The sequence below is a fragment of the Salvelinus namaycush genome, chromosome 38, assembly GCF_016432855.1.
Source record: "Salvelinus namaycush isolate Seneca chromosome 38, SaNama_1.0, whole genome shotgun sequence".
Lineage (NCBI taxonomy): Eukaryota > Metazoa > Chordata > Actinopteri > Salmoniformes > Salmonidae > Salvelinus > Salvelinus namaycush.
In genome coordinates, this window is record NC_052344.1 from 6130177 (window position 1) to 6143628 (window position 13452).

At 44.1% G+C, this 13452-nt stretch overlaps 1 protein-coding gene across 1 annotated transcript in view; it reads left to right on the forward strand.

The window, feature by feature from the left end:
- LOC120031802 (ataxin-7-like protein 1) overlaps positions 1-11027 on the forward strand; it is a 21781-nt gene extending 10754 nt beyond the window's left edge. Inside the window, exons 7-9 of the mRNA XM_038977622.1 lie at positions 6415-6536; positions 6906-7611; positions 7850-11027. Of these exons, the coding sequence (XP_038833550.1) occupies positions 6415-6536; positions 6906-7611; positions 7850-7867 (846 nt within the window). The 3' untranslated portion in view covers positions 7868-11027. The remainder of the gene's footprint in view (positions 1-6414; positions 6537-6905; positions 7612-7849) is intronic.
- The last annotated feature ends 2425 nt before the right edge of the window (positions 11028-13452 follow it).

Consider the following 13452-nt stretch of genomic DNA (forward strand, 5'->3'; position numbering starts at 1 on the left):
GCCAATGGAAAGTTTTTGTTGAGGCATTACATTTACTGTTACATCAATTACATGGCTATCTAGCAACAATGTCATATATTTAGGGTTAGCAATATGTGTTTTGAGTTACTACTTCCTCAGGTGGTGAATTATGTATCATATTGCCTAGGCCAATATGCACCAAAAAAAAGATGCAGGCAAATGAATCTATAAAAAGCCAAGAAGAAATCTGATCATTCTGGATCCTATTTTGACAGGTTGCACATCAAAATATCCCTCATGCGTTCCCTGAACATGTTAGATGAAACATTGTAGCTAACTTTCATGTGTGTCCTGGCCCTGGCAAAGCCAGTCGAGATCCCTGCTGCTAATGGAAAGTGACTGTGTATTTATCGTTATCGAGCAAAATGGGTCGGTTTATTGTGATATGGCTATGTCACTACAGTCCCTGGTTCCAATCCAGGCTGTATCACAACAGGCCATGATTGGGAGTCCCATAGGGCGGCGCAAAATTGGCCCAGCGTCGTCTGGGTTTGGCCGGGGTAGGCCGTCATTGTAAATAAGAATTAGTTCTTATCCGACTTGCCTAGTTAAATAAAGGTTACATTTAAAAATGTAAAAAAGGTAGGGGTGTAACGATACACATATTCGTACTGAACCGTACAAATACTACAAATAATACATACAAAATATAAACACTAAACCTATAGGCTATCAAATCAAATTTTATTGGTCACATACACATGGTTAGCAGATGTTAATGCGAGTGTAGCGAACTGCTTGTGCTTCTAGTTCCGACAGTGCAGTAATATCTAACAAGTAATCTAACAATTCCCCAACAACTACCTTATACACACAAGTGTAAAGGAATGAATAAGAATATGTACATAAAAATATATATGGATGAGCGATGGCCTAACGTCATAGGCAAGATGCAGTAGATGGTATAGAGTACAGTATATACATATGAGATGAGTAATGTAGGGTATGAAAACATTATATAAAGTGTCATTGTTTAAAGTGACTAGTGATACATTTATTACATCCAATTTTTAATTATTAAAGTGGCTAGAGATTGAGTCAGTATGTTGGCAGCAGCCACTCAATGTTAGTGGTGGCTGTTTAACAGTCTGATGGCCTTGAGATAGAAGCTGTTTTTCAGTCTCTCTGTCCCCGCTTTGATGCACCTGTACTGACCTCGCCTTCTGGATGATAGCGGGGTGAACAGGCAGTGGCTCGGGTGGATGTTGTCCTTGATGATCTTTATGGCCTTCCTGTGACATCGGGTGGTGTAGGTGTCCTGGAGAGCAGGTAGTTTGCCCCCGGTGATGTGTTGTGCAGACCTCACTAGCATCTGGAGAGCCTTACGGTTGTGGGCGGAGCAGTTGCCGTACCAGGCGGTGATACAGCCCGACAGGATGCTCTCGATTGTGCATCTGTAAAAGTTTGAGTGTTTTAGGTGACAAGCCACATTTTTTTCAGCCTCCTGAAGTTGAAGAGGTGCTGTTGCGCCTTCTTCACCACGCTATCTGTGTGGGTGGACCATTTCAGTTTGTCCGTGATGTGTATGCCGAGGAACTTAAAACTTTCCACCTCCTCCACTACTGTCCCGTCGATGTGTGCTCCCTCTGCTGTTTCCTGAAGTCCACGATCATCTCCTTTGTTTTGTTGACGTTGAGTGTGAGGTTATTTTCCTGACACCACACTCCAAGGGCCCTCACCTCCTCCCTGTAGGCCGTCTCGTCGTTGTTGGTAATCAAGCCTACCACTGTAGTGTCGTCTGCAAACTTGATGATTGAGTTGGAGGCGTGCATAGCCACGCAGTCATGGGTGAACAGGGAGTACAGGAGAGGGCTGAGAACGCACCCTTGTGGGGCCCCAGTATTGAGGATCAGCGGGGTAAAGATGTTGTTTCCTACCCTCACCACCTTGGGGCGGCCCGTCAGTCCAGGACCCAGTTGCACAGGGCGGGATCGAGACCCAGGGTCTCGAGTTTAATGACGAGTTTGGAGGGTACTATGGTGTTAAATGCTGAGCTATAGTCGATGAACAGCATTCTTACATAGGTATTCCTCTTGTCCAGATGGGTTGGGGAAGGTTTTAATAGTTGCTGTGGATACAACATCACCGATGCACTTGCTAATAAACTCGCTCACTGAATCAGCGTATTCATCAATGTTATTGTCCGACGCTATGCGGAACATATCCCAGTCCACGTGATCGAAGCAATCTTGAAGCGTGGAATCAGATTGGTCGGACCAGCTTTGAACAGACCTGAGCACGGGCATTTCCTGTTTTAGTTTCTGTCTATAGGCTGGGAGCAACAAAATGGAGTCGTGGTCAGATTTTCCGAAAGGAGGGCGGGGTAGGGCTTTGTATGCATCGCGGAAGTTAGAGTAACAATGGTCCAGGAGTCTTTCTACCCGGGTAGCGCATTCGATATGCTGATAAAATTTAGGGAGTCTTGTTTTCAGATTAGCTTTGTTAAAATCCCCAGCTACAATAAATGCATCCCTAGGATATGTGGTTTCCAGTTTACATAGAGTCCAATGAAGTTCTTTCAGGGCCATCGAGGTGTCTGCTTGCGGGGGAATATACACAGCTGTGATTATAATCGAAGAGAATTCGCTTGGTAGATAATGCAGTTGGCATTTGATTGTAAGGAAATCTAGGTCAGGTGAACAAAAGGACTTGAGTTCCTGTATGTTGTTATGATCACACCATGTCTCGTTAATCATAAGGCATACCCCCCCCCCCCCGCCCTTCTTCTTACCAGAGAGATGTTTGTTTCTGTTGGCGCGATGCGTGAAGAAACCATGTGGCTGTACCGACTCTGATAACGTATCCGGAGTGAGCCATGTTTCCGTGAAACAAAGAACGTGACAATCTCTGATGTCTCTCTGGAAGGCAACCCTTGCTCGGATTTCGTCTACCTTGTTAAGAGACTGGACGTTGGCGAGTAGTAAACTCGGGAGCGGTGCGCGATGTGCCTGTCCGTTGTTTTGGGTCGCCGGCTGGGATCCGATCCATTGTCCTGGGTGGTGGACCAAGCAGAGGATCCGCTTCGGGAATGTCGTATTCCTGGTCGTAATGTTGGTGAGTTGACGTTGCTCTTATATCCAATAGTTCCTCCCGGCTCTATGCAATAAGACTTAACCTTTTCTCAATAGGGGGTGCTGTTTGCACTTTGTAATAATTTCGTTCCCAAATTAAACTGCCTCGTACTCAATTCTTGCTCGTACAATATGCATATTATTATTACTATTGGATAGAAAACACTCTCTAGTTTCTAAAACCGTTTGAATTATATCTGTGAGTAAAACAGAACTCGAGTTGGAGCAATTTTCCTATGAGGATGTGAGAATGCTGAATTCTGCAGGCTGTTCTGAGGTCGGTTTATTAATTTGCCTGTCTTCTATTGGTTGAGATGCACTGCATACGCCTTCCCCTGGATGTCAGCGAATAGTGAGAATTGAAATGGAGTTGCTAGGCAGATCTGAGGCCTTATAAATGGGCTGGCAACGTGGGGTTCTCCCTTTCTTCTCTTCGCCATGACGCAAAAAGGACCTCCGGATGTCGTTCTAGAAAGCTCACGTTATAGCCCTTAGATATATCCGGCTCTGTTTTTATTCGATATAGGTGTTAAAGACATCATAATGTTGTTATTTTAAACCGAGTTATATCAGTTTATATCAGTATATTGCGATTTTCGGGTATTTATTTGTGCTGCGTTCTAGGGACTTGGGCACGTCTGGCCCACATGGCTAATGTTTACTGCTAATTCCAACGTTGAAGGCGACAATCTACAACCGAGCAACAATTCTTTTGGGAAAAGGACAACTTGCCCAAGATTCTGATGGGAGCTCATCAAAAAGTAAGAACTATTTATGATGTTAATTCGTTGTTCTGTTGAAAAATGTAAAACTCATATTCCGCCATTAATTTCGGTGCGGTCTCGCTTTAACGCACGCTGTATGTCGTAGTAACGTTAATTTTAAAAATCAAACACAGCGATTGCATTAAGAACTAATGTATCTTTCATTTGCTGTCCAACCTGTATTTTTTAGTCAAGTTTAGGATTAGTTACTGATTAGATTAGGTGCCTCTCCCAAGATTTCTCCCGACATATTGTTGGCAGCTTGGCTAGTATTCTCATTGTATAACCACGATTTGTGCCGCTAAATATGCACATTTTCGAACAAACTCTATATGTATTGTGTAATATGATGTTATAGGACTGTCATCTGAAGAAGTTTGAGAAGGTTAGTGAAAAAAATCATATCTTTTGCTGGTTTATTCGTTATCGCTATTGTTGGCCTGAATCAATGCTGTTGTGTGGTTGGCTATTGTAGTAAGCTAATATAATGCTATATTGTGTTTTCGCTGTAAAACACTTAAAAAATCTGAAATATTGGCTGGATTCACAAGATCTTTGTCTTTCATTTGCTGTACGCTGTGTATTTTTCAGAAATGTTTTATGATGAGTATTTAGGTAATTCACGTTGGTCTCTGTAGTTATTCTAGTTGCTTTGGTGAGAGTTGTGATGGTGGCTGGAATGGTAAACTATGATTTATACCTGAAATATGCAAATTTTTCTAACAAAACATATGCTATACAATAAATATGTTATCAGACTGTCATCTGATGAAGTTGTTTCTTGGTTAGTGGCTATTTATATCTTTATTTGGTCAAAATTGTGATAGCTACCTTTGCAGGAAAAAAATGGTGGGAAAAAAAAGTTGTGTCTTGCTATCGTGGTTAGCTAATAGATTTACATATTGTGTCTTCCCTGTAAAACATTTTAAAAATCAGAAATAATGGCTGGATTCACAAGATGTGTATCTTTCATCTGGTGTCTTGGACTTGTGATTTAATGATATTTAGATGCTAGTATTTACTTGTGACGCTATGCTAGGCTATGCTAGTCAGCTTTTTTACTGATGGGGGTGCTCCCGGATCCGGGATTGTGTGCAAGTAGAAGTTAAGATTTCCTGGGGTAACAGTGTAAGAAATAATACATTAAAAAAACTAAATACTGCATAGTTTTCTAAGAACGCGAAGCGAGCCGACTATCTCTGTCGGCGCCGGAAGATATGATACGTACGCTGCGTTTACTTGCCTACACGTCTTGAGTAAATCTTAACTGAAAAAAACAACATTTCAGGCTATTCCGTTCAAACAAGCTATGCGCACGTTAATCAAAATTAAAATCTTCATTGTGGCATTTGAAAGTGCTCTTTTCTGAGGCGCAGCCGGGAACTAGTTCTATGGTGGGGTCGATAAACCAGAATTGGAGGATACTTCATCGTTTAAATCCCCCGTTTGGGAACATGTTGGCTTCCTAGTAGATTAGAACAGCGATGGACATAGAGGTGTGGATAAAACGTTAACAGTATGTCGCCATGCTCAACGAGAATAGCCTATGCAGCTGCCAACACCTCAACTATGTTGACATCACCTCAGTATACCGCATGCAAGCAGCCCTTGGCAGCAGATTCTGACCTGACCAAACAAATTACAAGAGATAGGTAGGCTATGTTTATATTTTTTACAGTCTTTGGTTTATAGGATATGTGCCTATTCTCTGTGGTTGAGAACAGAGGGTTTCAGCACTTTGTGAAAGTGCTCGAGCCACGTTACAAACTTCCCTCTTGCACCCATTTCAGCAAACAGATAGTATCCGCTCTATATAAGCATACAAAAGCCAAAGTTTTCAATGAATTGGCACTTACTTAAGTGTCATCACATTACCCCGGAGTGGGAGATGTACCATGCTACAGAAAAGCTCACTTTATGAGTGTCACAATTGCACATCTTGCACTGAAGAATGCAGTGTCATTCTTTACCAAGATGGAAGTGGGAGTTTGCCACTCGAACGGCCCTCCAACTGGTAATTACTAGTGGGGAACTCCTGAGCTCCCACTTCTCCCACATACTGACCTTTGACGTCACCTACTAAGGAAATGACCACTAACAGCATTTTCAGCAGTTCAATGCAACAACGAAACATTGCTTTTTTATAAATAATCTATTAATGTGGATTTGGAACTGTCTGACTGTATAATAGCTGTACTTTTAGTTTAGCCATTAGCCAATCTGCATTTCTCAATGAGTTCAAATCACACGAATGCATCCAACTGGTAAATTCCCACCTCCCACATGGTTACAAACGCAGCATCAGAGTGGAAACTTGAAGCCCGACATAACAATCCTGTCACGACAGACAATGCCAGAAACATTGTGAATGCTGAACATTGTGAATGGCATTTAATCTTGCCGCTGTCCCGAAACCGAACCGAACCATGACCCCAAAACCTCAATGCGTACCGAACCATGGGTTTGGTGAACCGTTACACCCCTAGCTTGAAGCCATCCATACAGGCTGATTTGATCTCTTTTCTCTGACTGTGTTAACCCCTCCCTCCGTGTTTCAGGGCTGCGCGTTCAGCAGCAGGCTGATGGGGCGTGGTCACTATGTGTTTGACCGGCGGTGGGACAGGATGAGGCTGGCGTTACACTGCATGGTGGAGAAGCATGTCAACGCTCAGATGTGGAGGTGAGGAAAGTGTGCATCTATTGTTGTACCAGTATAAATGATTTGTCGGCCCGTGTTCTGGGGCTCTCGGCGCCACTCCAGTGTATTTACATCCAGCTTTAGGCTTCTGTGATGCTCTATGGAGAAAGTGGGTTCAGCTGTCTAGGGAAGACACACAGAGACTCATAGACACTATTAATAGGTGTGGAATGGCAGATGTTAGTATGACCTGGATCTGCTGAGGCTCTGGAATAGGACATCAGCAGCGAGCTCATATTCTAGACAGAAATGTCTCTGAACCCCTGTAAATCTACAGGTCAGTATTTCATTATGGCTCTGGTTTTCCTAACGCGCTGCCTCTGCCTGTCTCTGTCCTCTGCTGTGTTACAGAAAGGTGCCCCTGGCTGCTGAGAGCCCTCTCTCCCCCAGCTCTCTCACCCCTCCTCCCCCCCTTTCCTCCCCCTCCTTCCCTCCCTCCACCAACGGAGCCTTCCCCCTTGGATCCTACTCCACAGCCTTCCCCCAGAATGCATCAGCAGCAGGGTTGTTTGGCATCAGGGACCCCTCCCAGCGCCTGGCCCCTGTCTCCGCCCTAGGGAAACCTCGTAACGGCACTTCCACCAAACCCATCAGGCCCCCAGGGGCCACTGGTGGCGCGGCCAAGAAGAGGAGGACCACCCTTCCACCTAGTTCTGACACTCTCATGGGGAACAACAGCAGCTACCACACTCTGACTCCCACCCCCATGCTCAGCTCTGGCGTGCCCCCCCTTAGTGGTAGGAGAAAGACCTTAGGACACAGTGCCAGTGAGGTGGGGGTCAGGGCCGAGGACTGGTACTCCAACCCTGACCCAACCACCACCACACCCTATCCCCTCACTACGGACCACCCCAGCCCCCTGCCTCCACCCAGCCCCCTGCCTCCTCCCAGCCCCCTGGCCTACGGAGGAGGGGTGGATGGGAGAAAGAGGAGGAGCCCCAGTGCGTACGGAGGAGGAGGGAAGCCCAGTAAGGTGACCAAAGCAGCAGGGCTGGACGGCATCTTCAGGAGGAACAGCACTGAACTTCTGGCCTCAGGCCCCGAGTCACCTCGACAGGTAAACACACCTAACTCACCTGGTTACTCGCATGGTAATTCACCTCACTTGACAGCTTCAAGTTAGCTTGGCTCAAATAAAAATAGCTTGCCTCATGTTTATTTTTGCTGTCATGGATTATACAGATTGATGTCATTTTTGGATATGGGTTGAGCTTGACTGTCAACTTGAAACTTTCTCCATTTCTTGCCTTCCCTCTGCTCTTCCTCTCCCCCTGTTTCTTTTTTTCCTCTTGCAGTCCAAGTTACATCCTTGACAATAACAGGAGACATGGACAGAATGCTGAGCAGCTGCATGGACTAGAATCTGTGACCTTTGACCCAATGTCAGTAACACAGGGTCCTGCCCTCTTAACAGTGATGTCACCCCGCCCACACATTGATCAGCCAATGGGCGGTTTTGCAGCGGTAGTCTCCATGGATACAGGGTGGAACACTCAAATCAAGACACTCATCACAAACTGCCCTCTGAAAAGGGAACCTGCTTTAGTTTGGCATCTTCATTACCGCTCTACATGCATTTAGACATTTGTTGTTGTAGCTTCCTGTTCCTGTGTGGTCAGGTGACCAGGAAGGAATTCCCATGTCCAAAAACTTCCTCAGACAGACCTGTCTTGACAGCCCCAGCAGACCTCCCTTCCTCACCACACACACACACCCTTCTCTCCAGCATGCCAGAGTTCAAAGTGCACTTGCTCTCCTCCTCCTGGACTCCGGAGGCGACACAACAACCTGTCTGTCACACAAGGGAAGACTTTATACCGACACTTTTTCATGAAATGTCTTGCAAAATAGGAAGAATTCAGGTTATCGAGAATTGTTTTTACTATTCGTCTCAAATGTTGCGACACAGAGTGTCAGGACCTACACCCTAAATGGAAAAACGATGGTGTTGGATTTTTTTTTTTTTAAATGTATAATAATTTATAATTTCTTAATTTTCTTACTGACCAGAGTAGAGCTACAAACGTTGAGCAAAATTATATTTGTATGTCAATTTAAAAAGTATTATTATAATCATAGTTATTGTTTGAAAATGTGTACATATATTTTATTATTTTTGTATTTATTAATATTCTCCCCTTACTAAAAGACCTGCAGCTATAGTATTTTACCCGCCAGGTGACATGTGCACCGACAGTGCGCTCTTAATACGATGGTTACTATTTTTAAGGCTGCTCTGCCGGTGGTTCTCCCTTTTCACACTTCTTCCAATGTTTCTATATGATATGTACATTACAGAAATGTACATATGGCACCAGCCATCTTCTTTTAATATTGCTGCTTCCACTGCGGTGTGTTCTTCTGTCCTGTCAGTGATGGACACGCTACAGGGACGTCACTGACATGGGCTGCATCTCAATAGTCTTAAGTGGTATCTTCTCCTCGTCTCCTCCTTCGTCTTTCCTGATCTGAAAACGACGGTGGCGTTTGGAGCAAATGTGGTGGTCGCCAGACAGGAATTTGACTTCCGTCTAGCGAGTTCTTGTGATAGGAAGTTACTTTAGATGACTTGGATGCGTATTTCAGAACGGTGGCAGTGTCCCTACTGTTGCATACTGTAGGTGGGGAAGTCTGTTCAGTGGTTGCCTGAAGGTAGAATAATGCTTTTTCCCCATCCTCTCTTTTGCACTTTTTCCTCATATGCCCAGGTCGTTAAATCTACTTCTATTTCTATAGATATGTGCTCCCCACCAAGTATGAACTCTGGGGTGTGAAGACACGCACAATCAACACAATTTCGTTTTTTTGTTTTGTATTTGTAATGAATTTTGAAAATGCTCTTTCGTTTTCTTTCACTTTGAAAATGTTGACGGTTTTGTAGATCGGCAGGAAAAAAATCCAATGTATTCCTTTCTTAGAGGGAATTGTAAGGCTGCAAAATGCGAAGACTGTGCAAGGGGTGTGTAGACTTTCACCAGGCACTGTGTATATTTGTAAAGGTGATTTGTCAACAACAGTAAATATGAAGACTAGGCCTGTATTCCTTGTGACGTCAATCCCCTCTGTAAACCAGTGTAGTGTAGGCCACAGTGTAGGCAGGGGTATTCAACTCTTACCCTACGAGGTCCGGAGCCTGCTGGTTTTCTGTTCTACCTGATCATTAATTGCACCCAGCTGGTGTCCCAGGTCTAAATCAGTCCCTGATTTAGATGGGAACAATGGAGAAGAAAAAAAATGCATTGGAAACTGGCTTTGAGGTCCAGAGTTGAGTTTGAAAGGTAGGCTATCTGAATCTCAGACAGAATGTGTCTGTCACCATGGCTAAGGGAAATCACAAACACTGTGGGTCTGCCTGGTCCAGGGGGAGGTACAGTGGGGAATGTTTCTATGCCTGCCGTTTGTCTTCAGACCCTGCCTCTGCAGCGGTGCACACTCTTCCAGGTCCTTAGGCCCTCGCCTGCAGCACTCCATATTTCTATAAGTGCTCATAGGTGAAACTATTGTCTCTCTTCACCATCTCGGTCAAATATGCTTGCCTTCTGCAAGTGGTCAATGTCGACATGTAACTTTTCCCAACATAGTATTAGGCCTACATAATATCAGTTTATAACTCCATCAATTACCAGTTACTGTTCGATCACTGAAAATGTGTGCACTGCTCTAATGGTTAGTCAGGTCAGGAGGCACCAATGCCCCTCTCCAGTCATTTAGGTAAACAAACGGCACGTGACTGACTCGGTATTATTCCTGAATGTTAACTTTGCTTCTCCTCCCCTCGCTATTTTTACTGCGTGTGGAACAGCAAATATGCCATCTAATTCAACTGCCTCAGAGGCCGAATCAAGTGTATGGGGAGTAGCAGTACACTATGGGAAGAGCTCAATTGCATACTGCTCGCGTCCTCGCTCCTCGTCTCCTTCTCAAAACCCATTGGATAAGAAAGCCAGAAGTTCCCGCCCACCTGACCTTCTCCTCCAATGGGTTGTGAGAATGACGGCAGGAGAGGGGACACGAGTAGAATGCAATTGATGTCTTCCCTACGTGTTGGTCTGAAATGGCACGCTGTTCGCTGTAGTGCACTACTTCTGACCAATGCCCTAATATAAGTGCCCTGGGCAAAACAAGGGCACTGCATTGGGAATACAGTGCCTACGTAGTGCACTATAGGGAATGACGCAGACTTGAGTAGACTAGTGGTTCAGTGCAGTCTCCTCCTTACTACTCACCCAGGACATGGATGTCTCTCTGTAAGTAAGGCCTTGTTTTTGTATTCACTGTAAATAAAGCAGAACCAGGTTCTTGTCAAGATCTTACTATGAAATAGTCACTGGTTCACCGTATCAGTCCGCGGTGGCGTCCATCATGTGCTTTCTACTCCTGGGTGACTCTTTTATCCTGTTGTCCCCGTGGTGTTTTCAACACGTTTAGATGGGTATTTTTAGGTTTGACTATGTTTTAGATTAAAAAATTATATATAAAATCATTTTTTGACCTGCTGTTTTGTCCTGTCCCTTCTTGATGGAATAACTCCACCCAGGTGCATGATTCAGCATAGCAGGATAGTAATTCCATGGGAGAATCTCAATTGCGTACTCCTAGCGTCCTCTCTCCTTGCCTCCTCAATACCCATTGGATAAGAAGTCAGAGGTCCCACCCCTCTGACCTTCTCCTCCAATGGGTTTTTAGAAGGAGGAAAGGAGAGGACGCGAGGAGGATGTAATTGATGTCTTTGTTTCCCTTGGGTGAAAGATGTACACAATGAATTATGCCTGAAAGGACAGACACCCATACATTTCCATTTACTTGAATTAGTCCTCTGTACACTTGCAAAGTCCATTCCCCTCATTCCTGCAAGGGCGGCACTTTCAAGGCCCAACTAATATAAAATGTATGGATTGTGCCACATGGACTGGAGCAGTGAGTAAAGACCAAAAGTGGGTGTAGTACTGATGTTTAGGATATCTTTGAGTCCCCTTGTACACATGACCACAAACTATCACTTGGTATACAGTCTAGTAGGTGAGCCAGAATCCGTTTTGGAACCAGACCTGATCATTATGTCGGTGAACAAACACTGGCATCTGAGCTGTGTTGAGCAGGGAGCATCCTTCCGTTCGTAATATATTGAGTGAACAACAAGTCCTGGTGTGTAGGGATGGCTACTACAGAGCTGTGTTCATCCTATTCTTCACAGTAGCCTATCCATCCACCTGTAAAAAGTTCTGCGTTTATAGACTGTCTGTGTAGCAACAGGTGCCGCCTCATCGCAAGAATTGGTAGGCTTGCTGGAAGGCCTCATAAGAGCCTTTTCTGTTCACTTTTAAAAACAAAAGGGAATAGTTCCTAGCTATTCACAAGTAGGCCTATTTGTGTGTTGTAAAGTGGTTAGTATAGCAACACAAAGAGAAACTAGCGCTACAAAATGCGTCAAAAAGATGTCGGTAGGTAAAATGGCAAAGGCAGCTTGCATGTAAGTGATGACATAAAAGGTTTCCAACACTATGCAGCATGTCAATGAATTCAGAGGGCTTTCCCCCCCATCGCAAACAGCATTCTTATGATAATAGTTTAATGCTGGTCCTTTGGTTAATTGTCTGGCCGATAGCGGTGGCCACCTTTTGTTGTATTTCTCACTGGGCCTAAAGGACAGGGTCTGGTCTCGGGGATTATAACTCAAGAGGTCTACTCAAATACCACAACAACTATATTTTTCAGAAGTCCCAATTTGTAGCCTACGCTAGGAGTTGGCTCCAACTACTTTTAGACTGGTTATTAATACTGTATTATGTGGACATAGGCTAAATAATATGAAGGCCTATAATACCTGTTCTACTGAATCTAAAATAATGTCTAAAACACACATCACATGGTGAGATATTGCAGGCCTACAGCCATAACTTGTAGACCTATGTTTGAATGATTAGCGTAATATTATTGATATTTATGAGTTAATTAAGCAATAAAGCATGAGGAGGTGTGGTTACCAACATAATTAGAGAAGTAAAAATAAATGTGGCCAATATACCACGATGCAGTGCGGAGTGCCTGGACACAGCCCTTAGCTGTGGTATATTGGCCACATTTATTTTTACTTCTCTAATTATGTTGGTAACCAGTTTATAATAGCAATAAGGCACCTCTGGAGTTTGTGGTAGATGGCCAATATACCATGGCTAAGGGTTGTATCCAGGCACTCCAAATTGCGTCGCGCTTAAGAACAGCCCTTAGCCTGGTATATTGGCCTTATACCACACCCCCTCATGCATTATTGCTCAAATATACCATGGCTGTCAGCCAATCAGCATTCAGGGCTCGAACCACCCAGTTTATAGTGAATAATAGAAAATCTTTGCGCAAATCTTCGTGGCATTAGGCCTAGAGTGCACTGTTTGCCATGTCCACATTTTTATTCAGCACGTGATTAGCTAAGCGACACTTTCGGCGTTCACGACAGATTGCGGTAACATAGCAACAAAATGCTGCAGCACCTGCGAGATGGCATTCCATGGAACCTGTGAGTAGCCCCGTCTCTCCACCTATCCTAGCTCTTCACTATTAATTAAGCACACTAGAACATTTAATGCTGAAAATCATATTTTCCTAAATTAATTCACAACTGTTGTAGAAACTTTATTACATTTTATCAACATTTTATCAATCCATATGGGTAAGCTATTTGGCAAGGTTGCTTGTATGCCAAAATTAATCTTGGCTATCCATAAAAACAAAAATTCAGACTGTGCCGGCAACCTGGACACAGGGGTAGACGTAACATAGTAAAAGTACATCTGAAACACTCCAATTAGTATGATATGTTACTTTTCATCAGTGGAGGTTAGTGGGAGGAGCTATAGGAGGAGGGGCTCATTGTAATGGCTGGAATGGAATTAATGGTACG